Here is a 14,172-nt window from a genome sequence, read left to right on the forward strand (position 1 = left end):
TCCCTCCCCCTCACCAATAAAAAAAAAAAAAAAATCAGCCCAATTTCCTATTCAAGGAGGCAGGGTAATACCGAAGGAACTACCTAAATTCCCACTTCTGAACATCCGGCTAAATTTAAAAATGTTTCTCAATGATACTTTCATTAATGTGACTTTTTCACTTTCTGTGACCGTGACCTTTTCTTCCTAAAACTTAATCACTTCTTACAGACTAAAGTACAGCTCCACTAAATTTTATGGTTGCAGAAAACATATAACCTCATTGGCGGAGGTAAACATCAAAAGGTACGCTGCCTCAATTCGACGGAAGTGGAATACTGTTCAATTTTTTCAACCGACTGCTAATTTTTAAAGAAGGATGAACAAGTTTTCACCGACTTTAACTGGTACACATGTTTTACTACAAAAACTTTAAATTGATACCAGTAATTTAATACGGTCTAATAAAAGTATTATTCAAAAGGTATTGGAACACCCTTACTCATTCTAGTTTTCTTCCATCAACTCTTTGTGTCCTTGAGATCTTCTTGCAGTTCAACTTTCTCACCTATGCAGGGCCGTACTTCTCACTTTCGCAGCTCATTCTTCCTTTCTCAATTAGTTTGCCATACTCTCTCCAGCTTGATCTCATCTACTCTTCTTCAGATGAAATTATTTTGCCTTTACCATGTTATAATTGTTATAAAGTATCAGATCATTGGCCTATTTTTAAACTTGGTCTTTTTAAACTTTTTATAATTTTGTTCTAAATCATTTTTCTTTTTGGGGAGGGGGAATAAGGAAGACTGGTGGGGAAGGTGTGGGGTTGGTGTATATTTAGAGTATTAGAGTATCGGTTATATTTATATTCTTGTGGATAACAGCCCTTAATGGATTCTGGAGTGTCAATAAATTGAATAGTACTTCTTTCAACTTTAATTGATAGCTAATAAATTAATACTCTGCAAAAGCAATTTAAATCAAATATAAAATTTTATTTGTAATGCTAATTGCCAACAGTATACGTACAGATAACAAGCACAGAACTAATCACTTTCTTCTTGATCATTTTGTTTGCTTGAATTAAACACTTGAATTAAACACAAAAAAAAACCTGACAAAAAATGCAAGAATCACATCAAAAACATCTAAACACAAAATCACACACCAGTTTTTAGAAATATGATTCCAGTAGGACTCCTAATAAGAACATGCTGTTGCAAGTCTGCTTAAGCCATCTTAATCCTGATTACTAATCCCGAAAACTCTTTGGAATACTTCCAAATGTGCGCGGTAGTTTTGACACAATAACATGAAATTGTTCGACCGCAGACAACATTTGCTATAAAATGCAAACATTGAAGACAACTTAATTATCTTTTTGCACAATCCCCTAATGTTTTACTCACTAAGCCCACAGCTTAGCTTACACAAGCATACAGGATGCAGCATCCACCTCTGGACATAAGGCTTAATCCCATCGACTAATCTCATCACAGAAAAAGCTAACACCTTTCCACTGATATTAAAGAAACAATACTGTTGGTTTCTTTGAGGGTAGTTGAACTGTGCTAATTTGTTAACGTGCTTTTGGAAACCAGGTCCATTCTCCGTGGTAATAACAATACACATAGACCGCCAAAGAAAAGTATTAAGGAACAAGCCAAGAATACTAACTACACTTTGAAAGTCAAATAAAATAAAAAGCAGTATACTGTAGATACCTGTAGTACTATCACAAACACCCACAACACATTCACTCAATCATTTGTTTTGACACACTAATGATAGAAACTTTAAGTTACAAGCAATGTTATGCAGGCCTACATACAACCTTCAGACTTGTCCAACTATTAAGATGTATTGTATGCAAAAGACAATTTAAACTTACAACACAATTCATTTTGTTTTCATTAATAACAATTTTACTGACACAAAATTTAAAAGGGTACCCTTTCTAAATAAAATGCACAAAAACTTTCACAATATGCCTACTGAAAAATTATGATCTTAAGTAAAAAAATTTAAGTTGGTACAATTTTGTACAACCTTGATATTATTAAATGAGGATGACGTGTTTACTCTAACACATGTTACATATTAAAAATTGCTTAAATGTTATTGATAATCAAAAAATGTTGGACCAGTATGTTGCAGGTAAAAATGAATGGAAATTGAACTGGAAGGAAAAACAATTTAGCTTTCCTCTCCTGGGTCTTCAACAATCTTTTGGCACTCATAAGGAAAGCAGATAAACTCCATATATCAGGAATGTTTTTATTGAATTTTGTACGCAATGAGGAGACTGAAAGTGGAATAAAACAGGTAGTTAAACAGGGCTCCGCCCCTATGAGCATGCACATAGTTCCATGCTACAGGCCAAGTAAAATCTATTGTTAGTTTCATGTCCGGGTATTGAAATTGTTTTCCAATGAGGAGGTTTATCATTTTCGATTTTGTCGACAAGCACTAAACCGGTCAACACACTGTTTTTATTCAGAATTTTTTTAAAGTTAATTAAAAGAAAAACAAAAATAAAAACTAAGCATTTTATGGTACTGTATGTGGTCTATCAATCCAAGCCACTGAGAATGATGTCTGATTGTCTGTTTACATATCACAGTAACAATGCTAATCAGACACTGATGTGCCAGCCTTCACACCTTCTAGATTTAGCGGGGGACTCTCTTCCTCTAGACTTCATTAGTAAGGGTCCCTACTAAATTTTTGTGTCATATCAATTTGTTGATAAAAAATTAAAGGATATTATAAATAATGTACAAACAGTTTTGTGTGAGGAAGGGAGAGTTTCATGTGGAAGGATCTTTCATCATCCCCCCTTTCCAATCCAATAATCTCAATTACTACAGCTGAGATGATTTCTCTTAATTCCATTTTTTTCTTAATTTAATAATAGTCTAATAATTTCGACCGAGACAGACAATCTTTTTCTGTTGGTACCAGCCAGGAACAAATCAATTTAGCACATTAAAAAATTTAATACTATTTTCCCTCAGATTACCAAAATACAATTACAGGAAAAGTGGGTTTTCATTTCCTTCTCATTTTCAAGCAGCAAGCACGCAACTAGTTCCTCACTTCTAAACAAGACCGGATGGCGAAAATCTTATATCTGAACTTTTAGCGACCCAAGGAACTCAGGGAGACCCTACCTGTAGGTCAACAAAGCATAAGAATTGCCTTTCATTGAATGACAACAGTAAAGACTTCTTTATACAATAAGTATTTCCTGAAATTGCTTAATTGAACATTTTCCTGTCATAATTAAACAATTCGCACCACATGGTTCCCATCAACCAGTATTCTCTACATGCAAGTCGTCTCAGGAAATCTTGCTGACAAGTTTATTTGAAAAACTAAGGAGAATTTTTACTCTTAAACATGCCAGATAAAAATCCTCTTTCCTGTCGTAAACTGAAGGCAAGTACCTGAAACGGCCATAAAAGTCTAAGGTGGAACTACGATTTCTATGGGTTCTTTTTTTCTTTGAAGGCGCAGTAAAATAACATAACATTGTATCAGTATCAACTTGCCTATAAAGATTTTGCTATCTGTCGAGGAAGATTTATTACTTCATGCGCTCAGAGGGAAAAGTCGTTTTGATGAGCGATGAATGAAAAGCAATAGACATTTGTTCATAGCCAGTGATTGGTTTTATTACCTATCTATAAAAAAAACATCTCAAATTTCCTTTAAATAGGTAAATAGGTTTCTTATTGTAAAAAGCATTTCTAGTATATAATTTATTACAATAACATATGAATAAAAACATTATAATTTTTTTTTAAATGCATCATTTATTTTCTCATGAATTTGTAGTTTCTGAAATAGTCAAAATTTTAAGATGAGATTTTAAACCTAAAAAATGTAGTAAAACACAATTTAAATTAATTCTTTTGTTTTGTTGTTCTGTTTACAGTTAGGCATATTTACTGCTTTTGGTTAAAAAATAAATTACATTAAGTTCATTTGCTTTATATGAGAAAGATTGCAACCTAAACAATTTTAAAATCTGAAAGAAAGCCCTCAAACTAGCTGTGCAAATTTATATTATTTTCCTTAAAATAGTCATCTAATACTCACACAACCTACTTCAATAAATATTTTTACAATAAAATTTATAGAAATTCAGGATATCTAATATGTTTAACTATTATTACAGGCACAAGAGTTAGATGGGTGATTACCCAGAAGACTCATTTAAATATCTAGGTTGATTCCCTTAAAAAAAACCTTCTCAGAGTAAATAATCTTCAAATGCATCCACAGCATCTTCTTATGTGAAGACTGACTTTGAGCTCAATTGAAATGGTATAAATCACCATTTTTTTGGAGTAACTGATTTTTACTACCCATTAGAGGTTGGTATCTTGTTCATGGAACATGCCTTGCCTCTGTTATGTCACTTTTAATAAAAGCTCTGGTGTTTTCTGCACATAACTAACTTCCCATGCTCCCTAAGAATTGTGTCATTGGTTTAAATGAATTAACCTTCACAATATAAAATGTAAATACAATTCAGATGATACCCTTTGCATCAAAATCTCTACACTCATTACAAATTCTATTCAATAAAATTCTACTTGTTTTCATTAATTGAAATGTCAAGGGTCATTCAATACGCCACTGAATTGAGTAAATGAAGAAATATTTACCACACTGACAAAATCAAAAATTTGCTTCTCGATTTCAAGGAAAACAAAAAAAAAAACCAACTTTCAATATATAATTCATATGTTTTAATAGAAGATAATATCTTTTATTTGGCACTCAAGTATTACAGTAATTAATTGATCAAAAGGTAATCCCGCACCAATGTTTACTACGTAAGAATTACGATATTAAGTTTATAATGCGAGATAAAATTGACCTATATTCTTAGGAACAGAAATTGAGCAATTTGCTACTAATTTGTAACTCTGCAACAATGGTAATAACAAATTGACTCACCTGTCTCTGAACTAGTAAGGAATTCAATTGTGCTTTACTATAGTTTCCAGAGCCAAAGTTTTCTTCAAGGTATTTTTTCGTCTGTTCCATTGCAACAGGCGATGCCCCCTGAATCCTATGTTGATTTGAGTGACTCCGGCCTTGTCTCATCTGCCTATGTGGATGGTGCTTTGATTCCTTTTCGTTGGGCTGCTGCGTGTATACATAACGTTGGAGGGATGCTAAATCGCGTGGGCCAGCCAGCGAGGGAGCCCTGGCTGATGCCGAGTCTTTCTTAACTTGTGTAGCTTCGAGCGACTGTACCATGGAGATTGCTTCGTGTTTTAGTTGCGCAGCCGAAGTAGTGCAAACGTTACATTGATCCTTCATCCAGTTTTGTTTCAGGTGTTTTGGAACTTGTAATCTTTCACACAAAGCAGAGGTATCCTGTAAGATAACAATAAAGTAATCTTTAGAAAGGTGGCACATTTTAATAGCAGTCTGTTCTATCTTTTTTTTTCTGTTCCTTTAATTTGCTGCATCATTTGTTTGCTTTTTCTTTACGTTCACCTTACCTTTTTTTTTAACATGGACTCGGGGCTTAAAGACCACGTTTATTTGTGCCTTATAAATCAACCTATTATTATTATTCATTTTTGGGGGGAAATTAAATAACAAAAATTAATAACAAGCATATGTACTTAAGACATTATGATTCATAAATTGATACTAATTTTATTAGTAATTTTATTATGAAAACATTAAACAATTGATACCTAGATATTGTATTTACCACAATTCATAAACAAAATTGAAACAATTTCACAATCTGTTCTTTTAAAATTGTTTTAAATGTGTTTTTTTTTTTCAATTTGATTGACATTTTTTATTGTACATAATTTTTGTAATTACAAACCATTTCAGACTTTGGCTGCTATGTGTAACTTTATGTCTTTTGTGCTAAAATAAAATAAATACATTTTATTTGAATACATTATTAATACCATAAAAACTCTAATACAATTCATAAACAAACAAGATGTTTAAATTTTACAGACTTTATTTTTTCATTAAATGAAATTATTTTTATAACCTTATTTATGAGTTTATCATTGAGAATTTTTTCGTCGATTATATTTATAATAACTAATGATTTAAAAGAAAAAAATGCATTCATCATAATATAAAAAACCATGTAAAAAAACAAACATTGGCATTATAAAATACAACAATGTAGCATCATGAATTCCTGTCCACAGAAAAAATTCTCATCAAAACTAATTGTTGCCAATATTTTAAAATAAATTAAATTAAATTTTGGAATTTAGGATACACAAATTTGAGTGTATCCTTTGTTCAGGATATAGCACATCATCATAATTATATTCTTTTTTTTTCAGTTTTGATTTGATATATGATACAATGGTGTGAAATAGTAACGTTAAATTGCGTTATAAATTTAATATTATATCTAATTTAATCAGATATTTTATTTCTTTTCTCATTATACACATCATTACCATTTATAAAAGATAAATCTTCGACTTCTTTCTATTCATATTAATCCTCGCTAAAGACGCTTTTAATGGATTTTGACACAAATTACCTTCCAAGTTCTTTGTGTCGATATAATTAAGCTAAGTATTTTCGACCATAAGTAATGTTTATAATATTTAATATGTCCATTCCACGATGTGTTTGGTCTATCTTCTACTAATCATTCAATTTGAAAATGGCGCCTCATAAATATTTGGGTATTATTATTAAGTTAAAATCAACAAAAATCATTATTTTCAATATTAGTATCCTTAACAACAACAGACAGACAAAGAGAGTAACAGAATAGATACCCAGAGAAGGTAAAGAAAATGACGAAGACAGAAACTGAGCTTGAGAGACAACCTGAGAATATAGAATAAATACTGTTAGACGAACAACAGACAGAAAGAGGTGGAAGGTTTTAGAGGAGGGGTACTGTATGTTTAACAGCAGACTGATGGACCCTGAAATAAGTATCCTTAATATATGTATTACACAATATTTTAAAACAGTGTCCATCCCAAAAAAAACAAAAAGAAAACAGAATAGAATGAAGTCCCTTTTGTATCTAATTATAAATGAAAATGTGGTGCCTATAAAATTTCATGTATTTTAACAATAGGATTACAATTTTTTTAAATTTCAATTTTGTACATTAATTAATGCCTTCAAAACTGCTTAAAAAAGGTAGTTACATGATAAACCAATATGTGTATCATCTATTAATGTGTTAATTATTACAAATAGCACCCTACTGACCAATAAATCATCTTGCAAAAATAGTTATAATCGATCAAAATGATATAAAGCATTTTAACAAACGGCTTGCAAATTACTTTACAGTATGTGAATGGACAAGTTTAAAAGTACAGTCAAAGTTCACGACTTCTTCACCCCATTGTTGAATATTAATTGTCCCCTCTATGGATCTTCTTCTACCTATTTATGAATGAACAGGAGGCAATTCAGTTTATTATTATCTATTGCAATACTCACAGATGTTTCGCTTTGTGTGTGGCCAACAATGGGCGTACATACGATAGTACACTGCCAAACTCCTAATCTAATACAAGTCATAACTCTTAAAATTTAATCCAATATTAGTATAATAAATGAGAGTGGGATTTAACACGACAATGCGTAAAAGGCACAAGCAGAGTCAATTGCTGACGAGTGTAATAAGCCACGGTTCATAGATACTGTATAACCAAAAAAATGACTAAAAATTCTGTAATTTCTAAAAACGATATTTGTGGTGAAAACAAAGCAAATTTACAAATGTAAAGTGGTAAATGGATCTACAGTGTTTTTGTGGGTAGAAGTGCTCAAATTAGGCCCGCAAGCGATTTGTATTCGACTTGCTAATTAATAAAGTATAATATTTAAAATAATTAATGTTTCAAAGGAATTAACGTAAATAAAAAACCATTAGGTCTATTGTACTATGAATTTCAATAAAATATAAAACAGCAGGCAAATATTTACTATAAAGTTTTTCATAAAGTACTTTAACCTTTATATTATATGCTGTATTCTAAAAATATCAGTCAATAAAACAAGGCATGATAAAAAAAAATAGCATAGGGATTGTGAGGATTAAGGGCATACTACTAAATAAATTTACCGGAAGGTTTAAAAACCACAAAATGCGGTCCACAAATGCAAAGGCACGATGGTAGAATAGAAACACCAGACAAATTTTAAACTGCAAATCTGCAGAACAAATACGTCTCTTATATTATATAAAGCCATTGAAATGAGAATCACATTGTCCAATTAACGAGTAAAATGATTGCTAAATAGGATAAATAGATTGAGTTGTTTGGGATTAAGAGCTTCAGAAAATTGGGTTTTAGGTTCTGTACCGTCGAGGCCTTTGTGAGGTAAGAGGAAGTCGGACCAGGTGGAATGATGTGGAATACTGGAGTGAAAGGAAACGTCAACGGCCGTAGAATGATTACTATCTGTGGTCACCACCTGGCCTTTAGGGGGGACATTTAATCGATAACAATCATAGAAATACCATTACTATTAAAAAGTGAAAAAAAAAAAAAATTAAAGATGTGCAGTAAGCATTTTTGCCTAGGGACAAGTAATCATTAATTTTATGATACCACATTGATTTTATCTTCCAGATAACTTATAGATACACAGATAAGTCTATAAAAGAGTTCAGAAGGTAAAGCGAACAAAATTGGCACTGCATTTTGTTTTGGACTCAACCTTTAGGTCAAGGGTTTGAAACCCTTGTTGCACTAGTTGCTTGGGTTCTTGGGCAAGGCACTTTATCCCTATTTTCTCCACCTAGAAGTACTGGCTCGCAACCTGGGGATTTAGAGGTTTGGCCAAATCCCATTTTTTGACCTGTTTAGTACTTCAATAGTATTTTATTATAAACTTTGTTTATTCAAGAAACACTTCTGAGTTAAACTTGACTTATAGGAAACCTTCCCTGGTGACGGGCTTGAGTATCCATGGGTCTAGGAGGTTCAAATAACAATATGCTGGTTTATTTCATGCAGCAAATTTTAGAACAAAAATTATAAACCAATGTTTAGATTACATATTAAGCTTTAAAAGGGTACATTTTGAAATTATTACATCTGTGACGAAGTTAACATAAACAATAAATTTTGGTGCCAAGAAGTTTTATGACATCTCTTAAGTTTTATGCAATTTTTAGCATTGCAATGACTATTAAAAAAAGACTTGGTTATTCTTTGTGCGATCAAGGTTTGGTCTACTTAAAAATTTTACTAAATATGTACTAAATACTGCTTTAAAAGTGGGTTCCAAATATTCTAATGCATTTAATATTAAATCTTTTTTCAAACCATGAAAAAGTAAGGATCATAATACACGGTCAAACAATATTATATAAGTAGATTTTTTACTACTAAACGCAACTTGAGATGGTTTATATTGTGGAAGTGCTCTAAAAATGCACAAGTTTTTAGGTTGTCAGAATTTAAATTGACTCAAAAAGTATGTTAGGAGATAAAAATACATTTTCCCTACCTTCTGATGATGGAAACATAAAAATACTACAGAATAACATTTCAAAATGTTAGATTCAGAAGAAGAAAAATGATGTTAACTGCATTGAAGTATCCATCGTAAATGAGAAATAATTTTATACTAGAGAAATTCCAGGTACAGAATAAATTTGGCAAGTACAGATCCTGGTCAGTGTCATAGCGGTCAGCTTTAAAGTGACCAATAGCAGATCTGGAATTTAATGGTCATCCATACAAATGTGATTATGTCAAAAGGGCAAATTTACCATGGTCAAGAAATGTGCAATGAGACAAATGAAGGACTTTCTGTATAGTTGCAGTATGTCTAATTACTAATAATTTTTCTTTTTCAGTTCAAATACCAATTGATGTTTAAATAGGTTACTTGATGAAGGGTCAGCTGGTTAGTCATCCTTTAAGAAATAAAGTACAGTTCTACTATATATATGTTTTGTTAACTATTCTTAAAATAAAAGTTGCAAGTTCTTAGCTTTCGTTTGAAAAATGGTGTGTTTCTACTGATAAACACAAAATAATTGATTTTTTTAAACTGCTTTTTTAATGAGTACCAAACAGCCTGCTCGGGTTGCAAATGCATTTTTGATTTTTCGAAAATCAGTTTTCGTGACGGAAACGTCTCCATTTTGTTTATACAACACGTTATTTTCCTAACTGTATAGGATAGTAGGCCTATCTTTCTCATTCCTGTCACGATGACGAGGAGTAAGATAAGGTGTGGGGCGAGAAGGCAAATGTTTTCGGCTGTGCTCATCGGTACAATGAACGGGCGACCAAACAAGGACAACGGTAGGCCCAAAAGAGCGGAAGAGGCCTAGGCCCAATATCTACCCCCCACCCCCACAAAATAATTACAAAACGAATTCGTCGCTCTGCATGTTTGTTGACGTTTTTAGCTTGTCTAGGACATGAACAAGAGGACAAATTTTTTTGAAAGTTCGTGCCTAATACGATCTTGTCTTTGCAGTGATTGACCTGGAGGTCACATTTCACCCGATAATTGCTTTTTTTGTGTTGTAGCTAAAAGGTGCACAGCCAAAATCGGTTATTTGCCGTTCAAACACGCTATCCATTGCGTGTTTTTAATCAATTTTTTTTAATCGCTTTTTTCAAACTGGTCCGGTTTCTACTGCGAGAATAAAAGCAATTTTTCAAAAAAGCGATTTTTAATCGATTATTTCTTACCAGTAGAAACAGGCCCTATGTAACAATTTCTAAATACGTTTTCTGGATGAAGAGGTCAGTTGATTGGTCAGCCTTTATGAATTAAAGTACAGTCCTACAACATAATGTACAATTTTTTTTGTTAAATTGGTTTATTTAAAAAAAAAAAAAAATGGAAAAAAATGTTGATATGTTGTAAAATTGATTTTTCAAGGAGTGGTTAATGAGATTTTTGAACATATGAAACTAGAAGAAAAAGTGGAAAAAGGGTGGTTACTGTATGCCCCTTTTCCCCCCAATTTGTATTTTATATTAATTTAAATAAATTAATGTATTGCATTCTTAAATCGTGAGTGGATTTCCCACACGACTAAAAATTGTAACGGTACTATCATCTGTTAGTATCATAATTATGTAGGTGAAACTGGTTGTAGCATAAGATCGAGAATGAACAATCATAAAAGCTACATTAGGAATAAAGATAAAAAATCTACAGTCAGTGAGCATTTTAACTCACCGGGCCACTCAATATCTAACCCTCGATTCATTATTATAGGCTTGGTTACATAACAACGAAAGCCAGAAGATGTGCTGAGATGCATTGGGTTTTACACCTCAATACCCATAAACAAGGCCTTAATAAAGATCTTGGCATTCTAAGTGGCTGTACATTCATTGACTGTTATTAGACATCACAGCTATAGTTTATTTGGACATTCTTACATTTATTTCTATTCTTACATTGTTTTCACATAATTTATTCATAGTTAATACCACACCTAATGTATATGTTAGTACTTTGATTATATGTTCAGTACGGTTAACGCTGATGAAGAGAGCAGGAACTCTTGAAATATTCGTAAAATATATTATCTATATCCTGAAATGTCAACCGTGTTCATCTTTATTTTGATTAACTTCGTATTGTATGTATACTGTCTCTTATACACATCTTATTTTAAATACAGACACAATAGTATACACAGGCCTAGTTCTAGAGTCCAGTTAAAATATGTAAATATGTATCGAAATGATATACTTATATGTAAATATTATGCGCAAATGTTTATTTAGTAAAACAAATTAAATTTAACGAAAATATGGAAGAAGAATAGGAGGAAAGAAGAATAGGAAAGAAATTTGGAGTGGCTTGTTGTATCCTTTTATTGAATGGATAATTTCTGTTGAAAACAACAGACGACAAATTAATTGAGTTGGATTTACTTGCAAGAGGATTAATTAGCTAATTACCAGATTAAAGGATCAGCAATCCGCAGATTAATACCTCGGTACTGATTTATACTTCGCTTACTAAATTAAAAATTTACCTGAAAAAACTTTAATTATGAAACATTTCAGCAACTAAAATTAAAAAAGTTACATGTAGTCTAAAGTTAGATAAGGATAATGCCGTTGGTTGCCAACAATGATTCAGAGTTGATCATCAATCATCGAGCATTCCATCAAGTTAATTATCCTAATTTACTTTTGTATACTAATGGTGTCTTTATAACGGAATTGAGAACAATATTTGGTATTATAACATTTTTTTTTAAAATATAGATTTAAAATGGACAAGACAAGACAAAATATTAAAAGACAAGACATTATGCTACCAGTTATGGTAATAGCTACTGTAAATTAAATTATGTTTTACAATAATAGTATATCTTAAAGAAATAAATATTCATCTAATTATACTAATCTAAAATTGATAACAATTAATAATGGCTTGCTTGTAAAAAGATGTTAATATGTAAAAACAACTTGTAAATTATTTACAGTGACTAAAAATATCCACAAATCATGGACGCATCAGTTTCCAACAACAGGGGGCAGCAGATCAGTTTTACTTAACACTACAGCTGCGTTTTAGCATAAGTCTCATCCAAATGGTGGGACTTGGATCGAAGTTAATAAAAATATTAGTGACAGTAGTCTGTCTGCACTTGGTTATTATGACTCAGAATTTGATTTATGTTTACTACATTAACAATCGGGATTTTACAACACTGTGGAACATGTATGTCAATGTAAATAATTGAATTGATTTGTTTTAGTAAACTTTATTTTACTTTCAAAATAAAAGTCTATATTTGAATTGCTGATGACCAGTCTACACACTCTTTAGCATTCCTTAAATAGTGGCCAAACAGTTGATGGTCGAGCTAATGACCACTGGAAATAGCAGGATCCATGGAAAGATCTTTTTGATAGAAGACAAGTAAATAAATCACTTTTTATAACCCCTTTATAGATACAGTGTAATATGATATATTTGATTTTAATATCAGATATTATAAAAAATAAAAAATACTCATACCAGCACAGGACTTCATTTTCATTGTGATATAAATAAATGATTAATGGTGTTAGAAGCAGTGGCGATACCAGATTTCCTGATGAGGGGTCTAAGGTCCCCAAAAAGCGATTGGAGCAAATTTTAAGAATTTGCATCGCTATCCAGGATTCAATCAATACAAATATTTATTGTAAGTGTAATTAATTATGAAGAATTACTTATCAGTGAAATATTAAAATATGTTTTGAGAAAACATTTTTTTTCAGGAAATGGTCCTTATTCCATTTTTGTGGTCTCAATTAACATAGGCGTTTGAAAGACATTTAGACATTAGGTTTCTGGGTCTGAATAAAATAAAAAAATAAAATATTAAGTGATAAAAATGTAATCATAAGATGTAAGGATAAACATGTTTTTTTTTTTGTTTTTTTTTCAAACACTTCAAAATATTTTTACTGTATGATGGTATCTACGAGAATGTTATTGCTAATACTGGAGTGTATGAAGCACTATATCATGACAGTTGAAAAACATTTAGAGTTAAGTTTTTCAAGCTTTTGTTAATCCAAGCCTCATCTTGTGAATGAGTATACAAACATCCCTACAAAGCTGAAATGCTACTTGAAATACAGACAGCACCATTACACCCAATAGAGCGCTATGCTAATTGGATACTTCAACACCATTAAACCAGACAGAGCATTAATGCAACCTCAGAGTTCTTGAGATAACAATCAAATGCCTTTTGTAACTCTAGAAACTTTTTTTTAAAATCCATTTGAAGTGGGAAGGTACAATACAAATAAATCTAAAGCCAGGTATAAGCTAATAGATTTTCTGCCAGGGTAGTCTGATCGACAATATAAATTGAATTGAAATATAGTGTTAGTTAGAGCAAGTAGGTCAGACTATTAACATAAAATGTTTGATCAAACTTTGAAAATGCTTGTTGATCTGATCAAACATTTTCTTTGACAAAAACTGTTGTATACCCATATATATAGTCATAATGTGCCTATATATGGTCATGATATGATGTCATCATGACCATATTTAGGCATGTCACATGGTTTTGTCCAATAAAATTTGATAGTCTGGACAGGTCTTAAGTTGGAAGTCAAAAAATGCTTACCATTCTCTGAGTAAAAATATAAGAGAGGCCTAGTTAAATACTGTAGTTCCTCTGGCATAATCCCACCCCCT

The 14,172-nt window shown here is 31.6% G+C and overlaps 1 protein-coding gene across 4 annotated transcripts in view; it reads right to left on the minus strand.

Annotated features, from left to right (window-relative positions):
* Nucleotides 1–14,172, minus strand: part of LOC117106730 (kinesin-like protein KIF26B) — a 110,722-nt gene that overhangs the window by 84,940 nt on the left and 11,610 nt on the right. For all 4 annotated transcript variants that reach the window (XR_004445124.1, XM_033248145.1, XM_033248146.1 and 1 more), the window contains exon 2: nucleotides 4,951–5,376. Coding sequence is in view for 3 of the 4 variants with exons in the window: in XM_033248145.1 (XP_033104036.1) it covers nucleotides 4,951–5,376 (426 nt within the window). In the remaining variant the exon portion in view is untranslated. The remainder of the gene's footprint in view (nucleotides 1–4,950; nucleotides 5,377–14,172) is intronic.

The sequence above is a fragment of the Anneissia japonica genome, unplaced genomic scaffold (assembly GCF_011630105.1).
Source record: "Anneissia japonica isolate Jap-2015-1 unplaced genomic scaffold, ASM1163010v1 scaffold287705_len1045735_cov187, whole genome shotgun sequence".
NCBI classification, from domain to species: Eukaryota; Metazoa; Echinodermata; class Crinoidea; order Comatulida; family Comatulidae; genus Anneissia; species Anneissia japonica.